This window comes from Trachinotus anak, unplaced genomic scaffold (assembly GCF_046630095.1).
Source record: "Trachinotus anak isolate AG129_WGS33_773 ecotype Australia unplaced genomic scaffold, CSIRO_AGI_Tana_v1 ptg000023l, whole genome shotgun sequence".
NCBI classification, from domain to species: Eukaryota; Metazoa; Chordata; class Actinopteri; order Carangiformes; family Carangidae; genus Trachinotus; species Trachinotus anak.
In genome coordinates this window covers 848,145-867,017 of record NW_027273874.1, presented here as the reverse complement: position 1 = coordinate 867,017, position 18,873 = coordinate 848,145, and the positions used below count along the sequence as shown (strand labels likewise).

The 18,873-nt window shown below is 41.8% G+C and overlaps 3 protein-coding genes across 4 annotated transcripts; 1 reads left to right on the top strand and 2 right to left on the bottom strand.

Annotated features, from left to right (window-relative positions):
- The first annotated feature begins 1,049 nt into the window (after positions 1-1,049).
- Positions 1,050-8,813, top strand: LOC139607113 (eukaryotic translation initiation factor 5A-1). 2 transcript variants are annotated; one of them, XM_071459749.1, is made up of 6 exons: positions 1,050-1,433; positions 3,449-3,621; positions 4,146-4,250; positions 5,989-6,120; positions 6,704-6,776; positions 7,851-8,813. In XM_071459749.1, the coding sequence occupies exons 2-5, from the start codon at positions 3,454-3,456 to the stop codon at positions 6,764-6,766; spliced, it is 468 nt and encodes a 155-aa protein (XP_071315850.1). In that variant the 5' UTR covers positions 1,050-1,433; positions 3,449-3,453; the 3' UTR covers positions 6,767-6,776; positions 7,851-8,813. The 2 variants fall into 2 exon arrangements, with proteins under 2 accessions (XP_071315850.1, XP_071315851.1); XM_071459750.1 differs by lacking the exon at positions 7,851-8,813 and having other exon boundaries at positions 1,301-1,433; positions 3,452-3,621; positions 6,704-7,771.
- On the bottom strand, positions 8,809-13,610 carry gps2 (G protein pathway suppressor 2). Its single transcript, XM_071459744.1, has 11 exons — positions 13,458-13,610; positions 12,925-13,042; positions 12,163-12,272; positions 11,906-12,018; positions 11,736-11,815; positions 11,542-11,621; positions 11,134-11,305; positions 10,916-10,999; positions 10,672-10,748; positions 10,272-10,367; positions 8,809-9,688 (listed from the first exon to the last, which is right to left on the bottom strand). Exons 2-11 carry the CDS (start codon positions 13,016-13,018, stop codon positions 9,596-9,598), a joined length of 999 nt encoding a protein of 332 aa, XP_071315845.1. The 5' UTR covers positions 13,019-13,042; positions 13,458-13,610; the 3' UTR covers positions 8,809-9,595.
- An 810-nt stretch (positions 13,611-14,420) lies between these two features.
- gabarapb (GABA(A) receptor-associated protein b) lies at positions 14,421-17,199 on the bottom strand. The gene is made up of 4 exons (XM_071459751.1): positions 16,944-17,199; positions 15,774-15,852; positions 15,560-15,678; positions 14,421-15,432 (listed from the first exon to the last, which is right to left on the bottom strand). Exons 1-4 carry the CDS (start codon positions 17,031-17,033, stop codon positions 15,352-15,354), a joined length of 369 nt encoding a protein of 122 aa, XP_071315852.1. The 5' UTR covers positions 17,034-17,199; the 3' UTR covers positions 14,421-15,351.
- Positions 17,200-18,873: the final 1,674 nt, after the last annotated feature.

The window sequence follows — 18,873 nt, the reverse complement described above, 5'->3', positions numbered from 1 at the left end:
CTCAAATCCTTTACTTACTCACTTAAAAGTCCGTCTGGGTAAGCAGTAAAATACACTTTAACTCACTTTCAGTATGTGAGATGTAGAAAACGACCCCTCCTACCCCGTACCCTCAACCCCAACTTCTAAACCATGTTACCTGAGAATACAGCCATCAACACAATAATACTTCTAAACCAAATAAAGTACGAACATATCAAAGAGCAAGAGAAGTAACCTCAAACCTTTCTGACAATATATGGGAAATTTGATGTGAGCCTGGGTAGGGTCTCCCTGTCATCCTCTCCACTATTCTGCATAATCTCATGTCTCATTGCACTCTACAGTAGAATATGACTAATACATGCCAGCGTGTGTGCCGGCCAATGAGTAAAAAGAAACCACCGCACCAGGAATACCAAAGATAAACAGTAATTTTTCTAGATTATTTTTGCAACTGTAAGCGTCCTGCTGAGTACACATGCATGTCAGATTTCTTTAATAATTAGAGATCCATGACAAGAATTTTATTTACACTATCTGTTTCAGTTAAAAATCTTTTAATCAATATATTGACTTTTTTTTAAACTCACAAATATCAGTATTGGTGTTGATTATTTGTTTTTTATAATTTCTACTGGAACACAATGTAACATCTACATTCTAGAACACGTTGTAATGCAGTTACAGTTCATCATCCATTATGGAATACAGTTCAACGTCTGCATTCTAGAATGTAACTAAAACTCTTTGCAAGCTACATCACGTGATGGCAACTGCTATCCCCATGACAACTGTGACAACCCAGCCCTCTGATGAAAACCATTAGATGCGGTTGAAAGCTCTAGAAAAGCTAGTAAGTGGCCCTTGGTTGTAATGTATTTATTTTGGCAACCCTTTTATAATAATAATAATAATAATAATAATAATAGTGATAACATATGATAAACAAGGCTGTCGTGACTGAAATAACGTTGTGATAACGTCTTTAATCGCGGATGGGATTTTATTGTGACAGTTCCAACGGGAAGTCGGATGTTTGGATTTTTTCGTGATGTTGTGACAGCGGTGAGGAGCTTGGATGAGGGAGAGACCGAGGAGGTGGAGTGCAGGCAGCAGACAGAGCACGCACAGCGGGGTCCAGGGCTTTGCTTCTTCTCGGCCCGGCGGCTGACTTTAAAGGTCGTGGACCTCTGGAGGAGGTGAACTCCGATCTGGATTACAGCGCACCAGAGGAGAGCAGAGCGGAAACGCCCGGAATGAAAGAGGAATAAAGAGATAACTGATATCTTAAAAAAAAAAAAAAAAGGGGGGGGGAGAGCGACATCGCAAACGAGCCACAGAGGAGGAAAACCCGGCCAGAAAGCCCGTTAGCGCGGATACAGAGGAGGAGGAGGAATTAAAGGGAGAAAGGCTGATAGGTACCACAGGACAGGAGAGCTATTATCACCAGGGTAAGTTCCTTATCAAAACATCCAATAGACGGGGCGTGTTTGCGCCTGAGCAGACGGGTTATCCTATGCACATGTCTGTCTGAAGCTGTATTATGATATATCCCCTTTAAACGCCCCCGTCAAGCAACGCCAGCGGTCCGTGTTGCCGGAGGACTGGCTCCAGCTATCTTATCCCATCCCCGACGGGAGCTCCGGGAAAACTACCCGCTTTAACTTCGCAAATCCTGCACGACTTCGGCTGCGTTTGGCTTTTAGCGCGTCTCACATACATGCAGCCGGCTCCGAGCTCGCCCCGCAGCGTGATCGGGCTGATGCTGTTCCCTCACTGCGCTTGTGCACGTCGGAGCCATCCCGAGTATTAGCTTAGTCATTACTGTGCAATAGCGGGCCAAAAAAAAAAAAAAAAAAAAAAAAAACCCCAGTCGATTTCCATAATCATATCGATCATGTGTGGGCGTGTTATTGGCCGGCGCAGGGCTAAAATAACCAGGGTCGTCCACACGGAGGTCCGTGTTGGCGTGATGGCGGGTTTAATTGCCTCTGAGGTTGTCGTTTCTGCCCTGTGAGCTGGAGTCTCCTCTCCGGCAGGGCCTCGGCCTGAGCGCAGCCAGTGCGCATGGATGCGGGGACACCGGCCGTACGCGCTACCGACGCCGGGCCGCGGTGCGCCGTGTGCGCACTAGGCCGCGGCCGTCCCCTCCTCTTCACCACTGCGGACATACCGCTCAACTAACTGCCCCCGGGGTGTGACCTGAACCGTGGTGTTTGTGTCCCACATTTGACGTGTCCTGCCCGCTTAACGACCACGGGAGGTGGTTAGACGAGTCACGCCCGGCTCGACGTTTAATTTGCGGCTCATTGGCGCGGATTAGCGGGGCCCTGGTTTGCCGTGGTTCACCCGGTGACCATCCGCCGCGATTGAGCAGTAAAGCGCACAAGTGAGGTCGGGAAGTTGTCCCCTCTCTGTAGCCTGTGCTGGCGTCTGTGAAGACAGTGAGTTAGTCCCTGAGCTCCGCCGTCTGTCTCACTGTAGTCGTGGCAGGGAGCAGGGCTGCACCGCCGGGGCAGGAGTTTGGCACAATGATTAAAACTGCAGCGAAACATTCACCTGCAGCTGTTTTGATTGTTTTGTTTATCTCTTGCAGTTGGGCTGCTGTTAGTAGGGCATCAGCAGCCAACTCTCACATTTCCTTACTCTCCTCCTGACAGATATCCACCATCTTTCCTTGTGGACTAACTTAATAAACACTTCTTACTCTATGACCTTTCAATCCACGTCCAGTGTGTTTTACCACAGTAGTGTATGAAGTGTATCTGACCTTTAAGTAGAAACTTGCCCTGGTAAACTCCAGCCAGAGTGAGAAGAGAATGATAAAAACCAAACATTACACCATGTTTGACAATATTTACTGTGTGGCTGTTTAGTCAATATTTAATGTGAATTTGTGATTTGTGATAAGTTGTCATCCAGAGAGACTTTAGAGTGGATACAACAGCAGAACAAGTGAAGGCCGTGTCTGGATATCACACCTTAAACTCCGTGTTGATTCTGTAGCACAGTGTATCAAAAGCTGGTCTGAACACAGCCTTGTTTTCTTATTCTTTAAACACTGTTTTAAATCATCATTTTTATTGAGTTTTATATTGTTTGTTTATTAAGGTGTGGAAGTCACTTTTAACATTTAACAAGACTGGTTTCTTTTCTTCAGTGAGAAGGAGGTTTTGTAGAAAAAAATGCATATATTTTACAAAGTACTGAAAAAGTATTATGTTGGTGTCATAGAGAAACTGACACTAGTACGGACAAAAATGTCAAACAATACCCAGTCCTAGACAAGCATTCAGAGCTCATTTCACTCATCACAATACGATTATCCAAATCCCAGACATGATCTGGTCTTCTATCATTATACTAAATCAATACATCTCTTAGCTGTAACAATAAATGTGCCACTTTCCCTGAATGAAGTATGAACATGTATCAATATCTGCATCCTGCCTGTCGGCCTCCACAGCAGGTATGGCAGATGCAGAGCTGGACTTCCAGACAGGTGATGCTGGGGCATCCGCCACCTACCCGGTGCAGTGCTCGGCCCTGCGCAAAAATGGCTTCGTCGTGCTGAAGGGTCGACCCTGCAAGATTGTTGAGATGTCCACCTCCAAGACTGGCAAGCACGGCCACGCTAAGGTCGGTGAAATACCGGAGTGCAGGGACACAGTGGGCACTGATGTCCAAACCGTAGTTTTAATATTATATTTTAGATTATTTGTCTGAGCATAAATCAGACAAATAACTCAGGTGTAAAATACGGAAAATCGTTCCATCACCGGTTTACTATAAAAAAGACATAGGGTTGTTTTGAATCAGCCTTTTCTACAGGTTCACCTTTGAAGGAGTGCTATCCACTTATCTCTGAAATAAACACTCATTAATATTAATGCACATTAATGGACACTCTCAGTCTGTATAATAACATCAATGTGTCCCTGATGGGTTGCAGTTTTCCCTTTTAAAAAGATATTCACTATTTGAAAAAAAGTGTATATTATGAATTAAGTTTGAACATGATACACCCATTTTAAAAGTATGTAACTCAAGTACTTGCTTTAAACCGTGAATGTTTTTTAAAGATCATTATTGGTAAAGTGTAGCTTGCGTTACTTTTCTCTCTAAAGCGTTTACTTTGTGTTTGGGTCCTTCTGCTCGTGCAGGTGCACTTGGTGGGTATCGACATCTTCTCTGGTAAGAAGTATGAGGATATTTGTCCCTCCACCCACAACATGGACGTCCCCAACATCAAGAGAATGGATTACCAGGTGAGACAGCTGGAGGACAGACCAGATCGTTCGCAGGTCCTGACTGGTGTTAAACTAGCTTGTTACCTGGTATATCGTTAAAATACAGTGTTACATAAGTCTGCTCTATACTTTCCACCATAAAGGCATGCTATTTTCTAAAAGCTTGGTCTGGAAACACACAGGGCTCTAGATCAACAAATATATCAAGTAATACACTGATTAACTGATGAACCTTGGAGGTGATTATGAGGAATGTATTTATTTGTCATAAATGGGAAATTATAGTCGAGCCTCTGATATCACTGTAATATTCACAAATACGATTTGATCTTTAATAAGAGCAAGATTCTCAGAGATAAGTGCGTGGCTGCTGGGAGACATTTCGCAGTTGGATGCTTATTTGGAAAGAGCCTCATTAGTTGACAACGAGTCCTGCTCACAGAGACACAGGGACAGAGGGACCCGTCACTGCAGTTCTCCTCAGTGTCATGGAGCCTTTTAGTGTCTTTCGGCTCATTGTTTTGGTTTCACGGCCGTCTCTGTTTTGGTTCAGCTGTCATCAGTGTTGTTTTCAGGTCCGGTGGGAAGCTGTTTTCGGTAAAAGCGCGCTCAAAAACACAGTGCACACTCCCCGACCCGGCACCGAACATCAGGCAAACAGAGTTAGCAGCTAGCTGGTGAACGTCGTGGAGCATTTAGCAGCCGAACGCCCACAGTTGTCCTTCAGGTTTTTTGAGGAGAGGAGGAAAGTGAATATTAACATTTGTCAGGTGCACATCAAGTTAAAAGGTGATAATTTGATATAATAAATGATAATAAATTACTTAGAGGTTGTTTCCACTGAAGCCCAGGTGGTCGAGAAGTCAGCTAAATGCACAGTATGTAATTTCTGCCACCGGGGGCCTCTCGGTCAAAACAATAACTAAAGATGGCATTGGGTGACGTGAAGTTGCATGGGATCATGGGAGCTGTTGCCTTCACCTGCATTGCCGTCAGATTCCCCTGCTGCGGATTCCTTCAGTGTCAGTCGTTCAGGAGCCAAGCTCGGGGATTAAAACACTGAATAAAGCAGTTTGACATAAAAAATATCTGTGATTCACCGACGCTGTTCAGCCGATGCAGGACGTCATGGAGGGGCTTGGAGCTCAGCTGCTCAACATTTGCTTGGCTTTTTTCTCTGATAACTGAAGAGCCAGATGTCTGATGACTGAAACCCGTCATCCAGTTAAAATATGTAGCTGAAAATGACCAAGGTATAAACATTTTGACATGCGACCAAATGAAATGGATGGGCACCTTGATTAAAATGACAGACATCTCTTGGTTTGAGAACTGCTGGAAATATTTGGGGTAACTGGGCATTTTGTCATTTCATCTCATCTCAAATCCGTCATCTGCTTCATTGAAAATGATACTTTTTAATAACCATGCAGGCCCAGAATCTGATACTCAGCTCACCAGACGGAAGCAACTGATCAAACCGGTCGGATTAAAACACAGGAAGCCGAACTGAAAATCAAATCACATATTCCCAGTGCGTTCATACCTTTATGACAGGAAGTTCATGTCTGCAGTCATTCAGATTAGAAAGTGTCTCCCCTAGGAGCCTACAGTCACCACGCAGGGGGAACAAGCAAGAATAACTTCAATGGTCTGTGGAATGGAAATCATTTACACTGAGATGTTTGTGCATGACTCCCTCTGACCCCCCCCCCCCTCTCTCTCTCTCACGCTCCTGTCCCTGCGCTCTCCACAGCTCATTGGGATCACAGATGGCTACCTGTCCCTGCTCCAGGACAGCGGGGAGGTGAGAGAGGACCTGAAGATTCCCGAGGGAGACCTGGGCAAAGACATAGAGAGCAAGCACGAAGCCGGAGAGGAGATCCTGGTCAGTACCCACACCTCACTCTGATGCCCCTCTCTGCTCTGGGTTTCTGCTCTGAAACCCAGGCAGGACAGGCCCTCTTCATTGTCTGTGCACTGGCACTTGGATCGACACGGTGTGCTGCCAGCCAGGGCTAACAGATACTTTCATCACTGATCAATCTGCAGAATGTTTCTTCAATTAATCAAATAATTGTTTAGTCTATAAATTGTGAAAAAATATCCATCAGTTTCCCAGAGCTACTGCTACATTGCTAACATTAGCATTAAAAGCCGCTTACTTCACAGTCTAGAAAAACATTACAAGTTCAACATCAAGTCACTTTCCAATAGCAGCTCACTGTAGCTTCCAATCTGCCCCGAAGACACAGCGCTGCTCAAAGGGCGTATTACAACCTCTTGTATTATAAAGACAAAGATGGCTGAAGCTCTTGTCCAGCAACAGTCACCAGCACCGGCAAGAAACAAAGTCAGGTAGCAGAGAAAACTCACAAACGGCCCCTTTGATGCTCCTGTGTTGCAGAAAATTGAATGATTAACTCAGCAGATCACCGGTTGACAAAAAAATCCCCTCTCTGCTCTTTCAGATCACTGTTCTAAATGCAATGGATGAAGAAGCTGCAATTGGCATCAAAGCCCTCGGTAAATAAGCCACTGCAGGTAAATACAGAGCTACAGCTGCTTCGACATGCAGCCGTCCTCTCACCCTCCCCCAACTACAGCCTGACCCAAGCCTGCCTGAAGAGGAGAGAATGTCTGTGTGTGTGTGCGTGTGTGATATGTAAAATTATGTGTGTGTGTGTGTGTGTGTGTGTTTGGATGTTACACCACAAGCCACCAGCATGTGTCATGCCAGTGCGAGTGTGTGTGATGTCACGTACAGTTTATTGTTCATCAACGGAGAAAGGGGGAGGCAACTCCAGTCAGCGGGATCAAGGCTGTTGCCGAGTCGTGATGTTTAGGTTTTACCTTCGGTATTAAAGGAGAAAGAGGTCATGCCATCTTAAAATGTTACAATTAGGCGTCACGACTATACTGGAACTGATCCATGTTTTCTCATACTCCTGCAATGCATCGTTATGTTTTACGTGTATATATTTGTTTGAACTGGACATAGTAGTGGTCAGCTGAAATTTAAAGGTTTATAATCGAGAAAATGTAACTAATTCGATGAAAATTGGAGGTTTGTTGGGACTGACGGTTACTGAGCAGTGTGTTACTGCGGATTTGCCTGCCCCTTAATGTTCTTTTTCTCTCATGTTAACACTATTACGAGCATGTGTGTCATTTTTACGTAGCACTATCGAATATAAACGAAAGCTTAAAGTTCATATTGTATTTTTGAGCTATGTTGTATGTTTATTTTTTTTGTTTTTGTTTTTTTTCTTGTGGGTTGCACTTCATTTTACAGCCTGATATAGCCAGTTGCTTCCTGTATTTCCCACCGAGAAACAGCTTGTAGCGTTGTTGTAACTGTTGGGTCAAACTGTTTCATGCACTTTCTTTCCTGCACTTTCTCACCTGCAAACTGCGGGCTGTAGAATAAAGTGTCCCCAAAAAATATGTTTAAAGCTGTTGTTTGTGCAATGTTTCCTCTGCGGAGGCTGCGGGTGCTAAAACACTCGTCTCATTAAAATATATTTCTCTCGTTTTTCTTAAGTATCTTCCTTCTCTGGTTTCTCACTTTTCTTTCCTCTTTCTTCTCATTCCTTCCCCCTTGTAATTCTGTTTCAGGGGCAAACGAGATGCACTGGACCTGGGGAAAAGGAGGGGATATTGCCTGGTCAATGCTCTTCTCCCTCTTTTTTCTTTCTGTTTGTCTTTGTTTTTCATACTCTCTCTCCCTCACTCTGTTTTCTGACCTTCCTTTGAGTTCAATTAGACATGAACTTTAATAAATAATTGGAATGTCAAAGAGTAAAAACAACAACAAAAAAAAAAGGTTCTCTATGTACATTCACACATAATGAAACCACATCTAAGGCCAGACGTACAGATGTAAGAAGACGTGTCGAGGAAGGTCTCTCACTTACAGCTGAGTAGGTCTACAAATATTCAGTAGCTACCTACCATCAGGGGAAAGAAAAGTGGTGATAATGTCACAACTGTTTTGTTTTTTTTTATATGTTCCCGTTTTATCAAGGGCTTCAACTCTAGATCTGCATTGTTCTGTTGAGGCTTGTTCAGAGTGTGTGTGCCGTGCAGGACTGAAAACACAACTAGGTTCTGTCTGTTCTGTATCGCACTTTTCTTTTGGCAGTTGATCTGAACAAGCCCCGTCCTTATGCTGTTTTATTTCATCGCCTCGAACTTGTCTGTTAAAGGTTACCAACATGGCACACCCAGGTTCAGTTTCTTTTTGTCTCAAGGCTTGGAAGTGCAAAGAGAAACAAAACCCTCCTCCGTGAACCTACAAAATTCTCATTTGTTTGAAGTCCTACAGCCAAACCTCGATCCAACTTCATTCGCTTCTTAAAACCCCCCCTTTGCAGAGACCCTCAGACCGGGCCTTCACACAGAGCTGTTTGGAGAAATAACTTGAGTATTATTTGGAGTGCTGTCAAACTTTGAGCGCTGATTCAGGGGGCAGACAAGTTGTGGCAGTTTGGTATCCTTACTTTGTGTTCGTAACAGCAAGTCCAAACTGTGCAGAATGTCTCCATGGCCAAAAAAATAAAGATGACACAAACTGTTGGACGTGGCGTTTGCCTATGGTTTTATTTTGCAACATAAAAGCTTTAAAACTGAACCGACTTAAACTTGATTTATGCTTCAGAGGACAACGCAAAACACTTGAAATCCTCCATAATTGTGTCAAGACTACAGTCATCTTGATTTAATTTTTGGTAACCAACCCTAATGTGATCAACCAGAAGTCAGCAACAAACTGAAACAGAGAATGTGTTTCTGCTACAGCAGTGTTCATCAGTGTGTGTGTGTGTGTGAGACCTCAGCAGAAACAGGTTGATTTAATCCACAAACTCTAAATGTGTTCCTGAAAAATGTTCCTCTATTCTGGTTTTCTACTTTTTAGTGAGCAAAGTCTTTGCAGAGACACACAACTGTCCACTGATGTTGTCATTATGAGATGTTAGTATACAAAGAATAAGGTCTGGTTCATGCAGTCTGGCTTTATACAAGATATTAACATTTTAGTGCACTAAAGCACCTCCAGAATGGCTTTACAGTGTAGGTAAAATAATCAGCTATTTTACAACTTAACATCATTTGAAGTTATGTAAAAATGAAAGCTGGGTGTTTACAGAAGCACATAAACATGAGGACTGCTGATCACTCATTAACAAAGTCAAAAAACCAGATACTGTACAGGAAAAAAACATCAAATCAAACAGCAGAATCCAACGTAATGACATTGCTGAAGAGGCCGATCCATGACTCATCCAACAGGCTCTCCTGAATGCAGAGGGAAGCTGCGAAACCTCAGCGACGGTGAACGTGACTGTGACTGTGACTTTGAGTTACTTGCCGTGATGGTAGAACCTCTGCCCGCTCTGGCTGTGGGGGAGGAAGCTGTGGCGAGGAGCGCCCTGGGGAGAGCTCTGGAACGGGGCCTGGAGATGGAAACGGGGAGGAACAAGATGAAAAGACAACTGTCAGTGTTTGTTGATAAAACATTCTCTGAGACGGGAGGCTTAAGAAGCATTTTTGTGGGGGGGTTTTTACGGTGAAAAAGGTGATTAGAAACAAATGGTGGCAGGACAGTGGATTGTGAACAGAGAATTAGTGCAGACATGAAGGTTGGCAGAGCAAGTTCTCTGAAAATGAAACATTGCAAATGATTTCAAGATAACCAGGCTTAGACTTTCTACGCATAAACTGCTGGCACAGACACAAAATCAATGCCAAGGTTAAACTCAAACACATACACATTATGATATGATTTACAAATAAGAACTGTTCATTTCACACTGAAGAAAAGCCAGAAAAAACACTAATTTTTGCAGTTATCTCTTGGGTAATTCAGAGATGATTTTCCTGCTTCTCTAATCTGATTGGATGCACTTTTTGGCAAGTTCTGCCATTAACACCCTCTCCCCTCTTGCGAGTCAAGTGGGCAGAATTAAACGCGGAAGTGACACAGACCAGTGAAAAGGGGTTCCGGTAAAGAGCTGTGTGTGTGTTTTGGGAGTTCACCTTTGCAGTGGGAATCTGCACTGCCATTGAGGGTGTGGGCAGCAGTCCTGGAGCAGAAGGATGCATGGCTGGTGGATGCATAGGCCTCAAAGCACCCTATGAGGCAAAGCACACAACAAAGGTATTAGTAATCAGATAAGGACTCACAACTTCAAGTACAAGTATGTGGATAATTAGTTCCGTGACTACAGCATTCTCACACACGATCGCTGTATTTTAGAATGCAAATAACATTTTTCCAATACACAACAGTTTATTTAGGTGTCTACAATCAAACTTATCAACACTAAGTGAAGCTTATATACTGTATATCTCTACACACTGCATTCCCTTTTCCAGTTGAACTTAATGGTTATTGACCTTCAGGAAGGCTTCATTAAAGTATCTGAAATGCTCTTACGGCGTCAGTAAAGCCCGACTGTTGGTTGGCATGTTCCAGCTGCTTCTGAAGGGGTATTCCTGCTCCAGGGATGTATCCTGCAGGAGACACACAAGTTACTAGTTATCATCTACAGCATCTGCAGTGTCATTTATCTCTTTATTTTTACCTGTGGTTGACTGCTACTAATAAATATGAAAAGTCTGTAGCAAGAGAATTCAATACATAGAAAAAACAATACAGCACAGAAACCCGTGGAACTGACCGGGCTGAGAGGTGAAGTGACCGTGGACGGGGTAGCTGGGTTGTTGGTGAGGGAGATACTGCATAGCCTGAAACGCAGACGCACCTAGGGGAGAACAAGAGAAGGTAAGTCTGATTACAATCACTACACCTCACACTGATGTGGTTCAGACTATTTGTATACCACAGCAAGCAGATGATGTGTGATCCCTGCCACTTAAACACACATATGTCCTGTACCTCTGATCTGAGAGCTGCTTGCAAAACTGACAGGTACAGATGGTCCAGGGGCATAGGTGGAGGGATGCTGGGCCTGGGCCACCCCGTAAGGCTCATGAACCCCTTGGCCGCCACTGAACTGCCCATGCTCTGCTGAGCCTGAGCTGAAGCTAGGTGTCTGATAGTGACGTGTCTAAAAGACAAGGAGGAAAAGGAGATAAGAATTACTAGTGTCCGACAACACCACTCAAGTGTGCATACTGGGTACGTGGGATTTAACACACATACACAAAGCAGTCAGAGCCAGGCTGCTCTGTTAAGCACAGAAAACAGCTTTCAACTGACCACAAAACAACTAAAACAGTTAATCCTCTAATTATCCAAGAGAAAAACTCAACACACAGACATGTGACAGTGTCCTTTGCTTACTGGGATCACAGCAGTGGGGAACAGCTGTTTGCTCCGCTCTCCAAGCAGTGCACCAGGTCGACTGTGGCTGACTGGACTGCCTGAGAGAGGAAAAGAGAAGGATCAGCTGACTCATATCAATGAAGAACAATGATAATTTCCCACATAACCCCAGATGAGTTAAAGCGATGTACAGAACCTGACAAGTATCTCACCTTGAATGCTGAGGAGGTGCTGCCCTGCGTGCATGGGCAGACTGGGTTGGTAGCTGGCTGATGTCAGTGTTGTGATATCACTAAAGAAGACAGGGGGCACAGAGATGAAACTAAATACCAGCAATACTTAAGTAAGATCCTATATCTGAATTTTAGATAAAATACAATACCTCTGCTCCTTTCTGCGTCTCTTTTCCTCCTCATGAAGAACTTTCTTGAGCTGTAAGAAGAGCTGATGTTTCTCTTCTTGAAGTCCCTGAAGTTTCACACCCATCTTCATTACCTGAAGGTAATGAAAATTGGGGTTGGGATAGTCATATATTTTACCATATATTAAGTCTAAACACAGGGTAAGGTGGCACAGAAGTGGAAGCACAGACTGCAAAGAAATATCACACTACTACATAGTTTTCATCGTTTTTCCAACCTGTTCTTTGGTTTCCTCCAAGGACATCCTCTCCTCAATTTCTTTTGTCCGCTTCCTCTCTTCCTCCTCCTTCATCTTCTGCTCCATCATTTTGTCCACTTCTTCCTCCTCTGTGATATTCAATGATATTCATGTAGTTCAACGGTGGAAAAACTATTCAAGTCCCTTACTTAGATAAAAGCTGTTTTTATGAAGTTTGCTGCACTTATTTTTGTAGAGATTTGTTTTGTTTTTGTTTTTGAATTGTCCTTGAATGTTTTTTTTAAGATATTTGTTGATGTGAAAAAATATTAAAACATATTTAAATACTTTATTGCACTATAGAGGAATACTAAAAAGAGTTTGGTTTGATTTTGATAATCAATTAAAGATTTTTTAAGATCAGTTTAGGTGAAAAAAGTGTAGTTTTTTCAGTGAATGTTTTAGTGTGATGAGTTGTTTTTTTTTTTTGCACAGACAGATATTGAAATAACATACTACACAATATATAATAACCATAGTATTTCTTGTTGCGTAGAGATAGCTGCCTGTTTTTCATAGCAATGAATACCTGCTGAGGTGTATTCTAAAGGTGGGATGCAGAGTTCAGAGTCCTTACTGTCGTTAGTTCGTACATTTCAGATACTAAAACATTTCATTTTAATAGTGAACAGTCCCGAGTACAGTTCAGTACGAGAACAAAACCTATACACCTCTACCTCTTATGTTGTGACAGTGTCCACTTGGCTAAGCAGCCTTGCAACACAGACACACACAGCATACCTTGCCTCTTGCGCTCCCTCTCCCTCATGATGTGTTTGTGGAGGGCTCTGGCCATCGCATTGGACAGCTTGGGTCTCTCCAGCAGAGCGGGCATGGTGACAGGCAGTGGGGGGGCCAGCTAGTGTAGGGCCAAATTTCAGTTTAGAAACTTGTCAAAGGTTACAAGACACATGTAAAGTGTATTTAACGTATTGTTTATAGCTGACTGGTAGTATAACCCGTGGAAACAACACAGGTGTATCATGCTACAGGCCTAGCCGCTACTCCGCTAATTGCTAAGTTAGCATTCTTCAGCTACTTTTACCTGGCAGCATATTTTTAGTATAGTTCATCAATCGGCAAAGTAGAAGTTTAAGATGAAGATGTACAACGCTTAGACACGAAGATCACCGACAACAACTTTATTTTTAAAAACGCCTGAGTGCAAGCGGTAACTGGAGTTAGCTAGCTGCTTCGCGCTAACGTTACGCATTTTATGGCATCTTCAAACGTTACTTTAGTGAGGTGGAGTGATAAAGTACCAAAAATCTTACTTTTGTCGCTTTGTGGGTCGTTTAATAAGAATATAACCGTCTTGCGGTTTTCAATTTGAGGCCACTTGGCTATATCTGGGGCAGTTAGACAACATAAAATCAAAACTTCTCAACAAAATATAAACACACTAAGAGGTTTTCAGCCCGGGTGATAAGGTTTTACTTCCGGTGCCAAGGACGACATCTGCGGTTTCCCTAAATGCATTCTGGGATTTGTAGTTTCTTTCGTATCTGAACGGGGACGTCTTAATAGGCAAATACAAACTTCCAAATTCCCCTTTTATTACGACACCTATATTAAGTACGGACACGTTGTATAAACGTCTTCAGACACAACATGTTAAAGTTGAGCTTATGCTGAAGACATGCAACCATTTTCATATCTGGAGTCTTTTTTAATATTACCTGGATACTTACTTCCTGGATCTTACACGGATATGACGCGACAAGAAATACACAGATGTACAGAGATATTGTTTTATTTTTTTTCAAAGTCTAAAAATCACATCAAAGATGAATTTTAAAGACATCATCAAATTCTGTTTGTGTTTACTTTGCTCTGCTGTTTTTTGTTTTTTTTATGTTTGTTTTTTTTTTTTTATACAGCGTATGCCTATATCTTACGCATGATTTCTCCACCCTTTGTCTTTTTTTCCTGCCAAACCAGCCTCTTGTGCAAGTAACAAAAGATGCAAGTGACCTGAAATGCACACATTATTTGAGCAGTCACAGTAGCTGATATGATAAGCAAACAAAGCTGGGAGGGTTGAACTACATAGCCAGTTCATGGTGTTCATTGTTGTACACAGTCACACCCTTTAAGACAAATTCTGGGTGATGTAAATAAAATGGACTTCACATGAACTTCTATAAGTTCTAATAACTTATATTATATAACAAGGGGGAAAAAAAAGATATCTGCAAGGTTATAGCAAGAGATCCAATAACGACAGGAAACATGGATAGCTTTTCATCACATTTTATCATGTATGGTCATGAGTGGAGAGAAAGAGCCAGTAATGCAGCTGTATACAGAGTTCAAATCTTAATTTTTTTTTTAAAAAAAGAAGACAAACTTAAAAAAAAAGGAGAAAATTGCACTCAGCTTTACAATACCTTTAGAAATTAAGCCATCTAAAATTAACAATAATAACAACAATAATCATAGTAGCATTCAACAGAATAGTCTTACCACTGAAAGCAGAGGATGATTGTTTAGTCTGAATTCTATTATACTCCTTGCTCGGGTCAGATGCAGGGCAGCACACTAAACGGCCATTCACAGACTTCAGTGACTGGTGGGTTTTAAAAGAAAAATTAACCTAGCCCCTTCAGTTTTTACTAGGAGAAGAACTGCTGCAAAACAGTTACCCTTTACTCTGCCAGAGACAGCATTATCTGTCTTTAGCTGGTGGATGCAATTTATTTACTACACTAAACTCAAAACACGCTTTTCCCTCCTGCAAGTCAACAAAATTAGACAACCTATAACTATCTTTGTTGCCAGTAAGAGCTGATTTGAACTCACATACTATGCCTTTCTTCCCTTAACCCTGGAGTAACTATAATTACGGCCTAGTTCTAATGTTATTTCATGAATCTTTCTCAGTTTTTCAGTTAAATATGATCAATTATGAGACTAGAAAAACAACTGGCCACGAGACCACTTAACCCAAGTTGTTACTGAAAAGAAAAGTGGATGCAAATACAATTCAGACTGCAGAATAATAAAGACATAAATGGATGGGAGAAGGGTAATGTATGGGTGGTGAAAGTGCATTTGACGTATTTACTCTGGGAACTCTAGGCTGCTGAGCTGGATTTAATATTCAAATGAATGAATGGTGGAGGTCTCAGAAAGGTGGGTAGTGGTTGGAGGGGGATGGTAGTGGGATCAGATTTCCCTTTGGCTGTTCCCATACACACTCTCATCACTGTAGGCAATGTAGAGGAAAAAGTCCTCTTCATGGTGCTCCTGAAAAAGAGAGAGGAAAAAAAGATTTTAGTATGATATTAAAAATGTAGAGGGAAGCTCACTTTAATGCAGGTAAAACAGGTACGCAACAGTGGTCAGTGAGGTAGAAAGTGAGTAAGACTCTTGCCTGGTACAACAGTCCCATGGTAGCTGAGGTGGGTGGAATGACGTTGTTTACAAAGAAGAAGAGAGCATCCTCAGCTCGCAAGTGGATTCTTTTCCGGATGAGGAAGTAAAACTGGCCCACTGGAAAAGATTGTGGAATACAGTACAATATTGTGTAAATTTTAAATGTGACTGGAACATATTAATATATAGCTTTGGAATTGGTCAGTGTTTACCTGTCAGGTCGGATGGGACAAGGTATTTCTTCTTGTCCAGATCTCCTATTCTGGCTTTTGGGGCTTTCTCCACGATTACCTAAAAAAGACAAAAAAGAACTGATGCACAACATGTCCTCAACAGATGATTGTAGTGCATGTTCCCCTCAACAAAGGTTGAGTTAGTGAGAAGTACTTTAATTGTATGTTTCACCTTCGTCAGAAAGAGGATCTGAGAAATTATCAGTCAAGCGAGCAATGAATTATATTTAACCGAGATGTAGTATATGTTTTGGAAAAAAAAAACAACTAAATATTTTGTTAATCACACAAATCTTTATATTTGAAAATATCATCTTGGGATCATGGAAACTTTTGTGGGATGTTTTTGCTATTCCTTGTCATTACACAGAACAAATGAATTAATTAATAACGAGTAGAACAAACGATAATGAAAATCGACAGTTAGGTGAAGCCAAACATTATTTTTTAAACAATCCATGACTGATGACAGCTGTAAAATGAAAGACAGGAAAATTGGACTACTATTGTACTCGCATTTAAGAAAACACAAAGTAGATTTATTTTCTGACAGTTTTAACCCAGACTGTCTTGTTAGGTGGGTTTAAGCGGCAAAAGGCCAAAGGTTGTGGAGTATAAAATCCATCTACAAGACTCAGTGCGACGTAAACAAGTGAGCTGTTTGTTGACACTAACTATTTTAAGGTGCACTGCTGTTATCGTTTCTGCATAGAGACTAAAACTACACCCAGTCGCCCGATCAGACAAGAATCTGTCTGTACACAATTTCACTTTCCATTAGTCTTTATAACCAGAGACGGGTTATGTTACCTTGTCATCTTGGGTAATTGTTTGTCGTTTAGTAATATTATCCTAAAATTAAAACACACGGAAGGATTACAGGGAGCCTTCACTAGCTGGCCTGTTCAGTGCGGCCGTAATTCTTATTGAGTAACCTCTAGCGTTTACTAACGTGGCAGCCTACTACGGAGAAAAATAATGTGTTAAACTTTAACCGAACCGCACAAGTGTTGATATATTTTAATTGTGAACATTAGGTGATACAAACGATTATCTAAATAAGACAAGTGTTACAGAAGCTTGAGCTTAGGTAGCCGTCGAATTGCTAACAACACAGATCGAGCGACCAAGCTAACGTTAGCTACTTACTGGTACCCTGTCCGGATACTTCTTCCTTATTTTCTCTCCCTCGGACCGCCTTTTCTCAAAGGGGTGCTCTTCTTTGTACTGGAACTTCATCGTTAAAAGAGATGACAGACAACAAGTCGGTCACTCCGGGGTTGTACGATAGCGGTTTGCGCAAGGAGCGGCCCAAATCGCTGACACACACACGACAAAAACAAACGATGCTAACTAGCGTTAGCTTGCCACAGCTGTTTTCCTAGTGCGACTGCGGCGGAGGGATACAATAACAACATGACGTAGGGGAGAGTCTAGTGCGCAGGGTGTATTTATCGCTATTCTAGACCACATTCACATTTATTTAAAGTGATAATCGGTATTTATTCATGTAAAATTCCTTATGTGAAATTAATAATTTCCAAGAGGTTGAAAATCAGTGTTATATTTTTTTTTCCCCAGTGGAACTATTTTATTTTGATCAACCGCTGCGCTTAAAGACGAGGGGCTGGGCAGTGAGGAGGCATCTGTCCTTGTCATATGACCGAGGCCCAGCAGTTAGCAGCTAGGGAAGGGAAAGTCAAAAACATGCGATATTCATGCGTAATTATGGCTTTGCATTTTAACACTGACTCCGATCTGAGCTCAGAGACGTTCAGTGGGTCCTTGGCAGAATATTCACTCGTTATTTCGAGCTCCATGCGTAATAATGACTAATTTGGCTTCAAGTTTTCGCAACTTCCGTGTGGTTAACGAGATCGTTCCTCGACCCCCTTCACCCCTTTAAGTACAAAAAAATACAGAAATTAAAAAAAAAACAAACAAAAACAAATCCGGTTCCCTGAAGTTTCATTAAATAGAATTTATTGAAATTCTTCCCATTGAACCAAAGAAATTTAAATCTAAACTGAACTCCCGTCCTATTGGATCCAAAAAACCCATTCCATTATAAATAATAAACATTTCATCTTGTGTAAATTTTCGCTAACTGACCTTTATTCCTTTTTGGGGTGATTTTGTGATTTCTAATAATACTTGGTTTTCAAGTGATTACTATACTAGTTTTGTAAATTTAATAGCTAATACTAATTTACTAGCCATAACTCACTGACTAAATCAGTTACCTAATGTTAATTTTTTCACTTGATACATACTGTATGCTCACTAAATAAATAAAGTCAATGATTGTCCATGTCATATAACACACAAGTTGTGAACCTGTGTATTGTGCAAATGATCCACAGCTCTGACTCACTCTACTTGCTCATGTGACATCTCTGCCTCCTCTCCCCTTCATGCTTCACAGTCTCATGATGGGCTGATCTGTGTGAGGTGTCATCGGTGAGATCAATCTAAAAAAAATCCCTCCTGTGTTCATCTCCAAAGGTGAAACCAGAATGTTTACTGGTCATCTTAGGCAATACAAATTCTCTCAAATGTACTGGATCCAGCACATTGTTCATTTAGTAAACGTGTACTCTTTGGATCACTGTGAAGTTGTCAACATACAGGCTAATCTTATCTCCTCCATGCCAGGGACTTTAGATTGTAAGTTATACTCTCCTTTATCACAGGATGTAACTGTGCTGAGTCACTTCGCAGGAATGGCAGATGTTAATTTCTGATGATAGAGTGTAAAAAATTGGACTCCAGTTTCCTTTGCTGTGTCCACTCCTGCTGCCTCCAGGGCAGAGGAAGGTTCAAGAGGAGTAAAAAAGAAAAGGCTGTCTTCCCGGGAAATGTTAACAAACACAACACAGGTTGTGAAATTTAACAGGGTGGAGTAAAGTTACTTTAAGCAATGACAGATGAGTGTCTGCTGTTTCAAGCTTTGAGATTTACTTTAAAACCATCATGAGGTATTCGGAACAACAGCTAACATATACCAGTGTGCTCTTTGCCAACCATAGTGCCTGCACTAGAACGACTAAAGTTCATGAACATGGCTGAGCTTTAACAT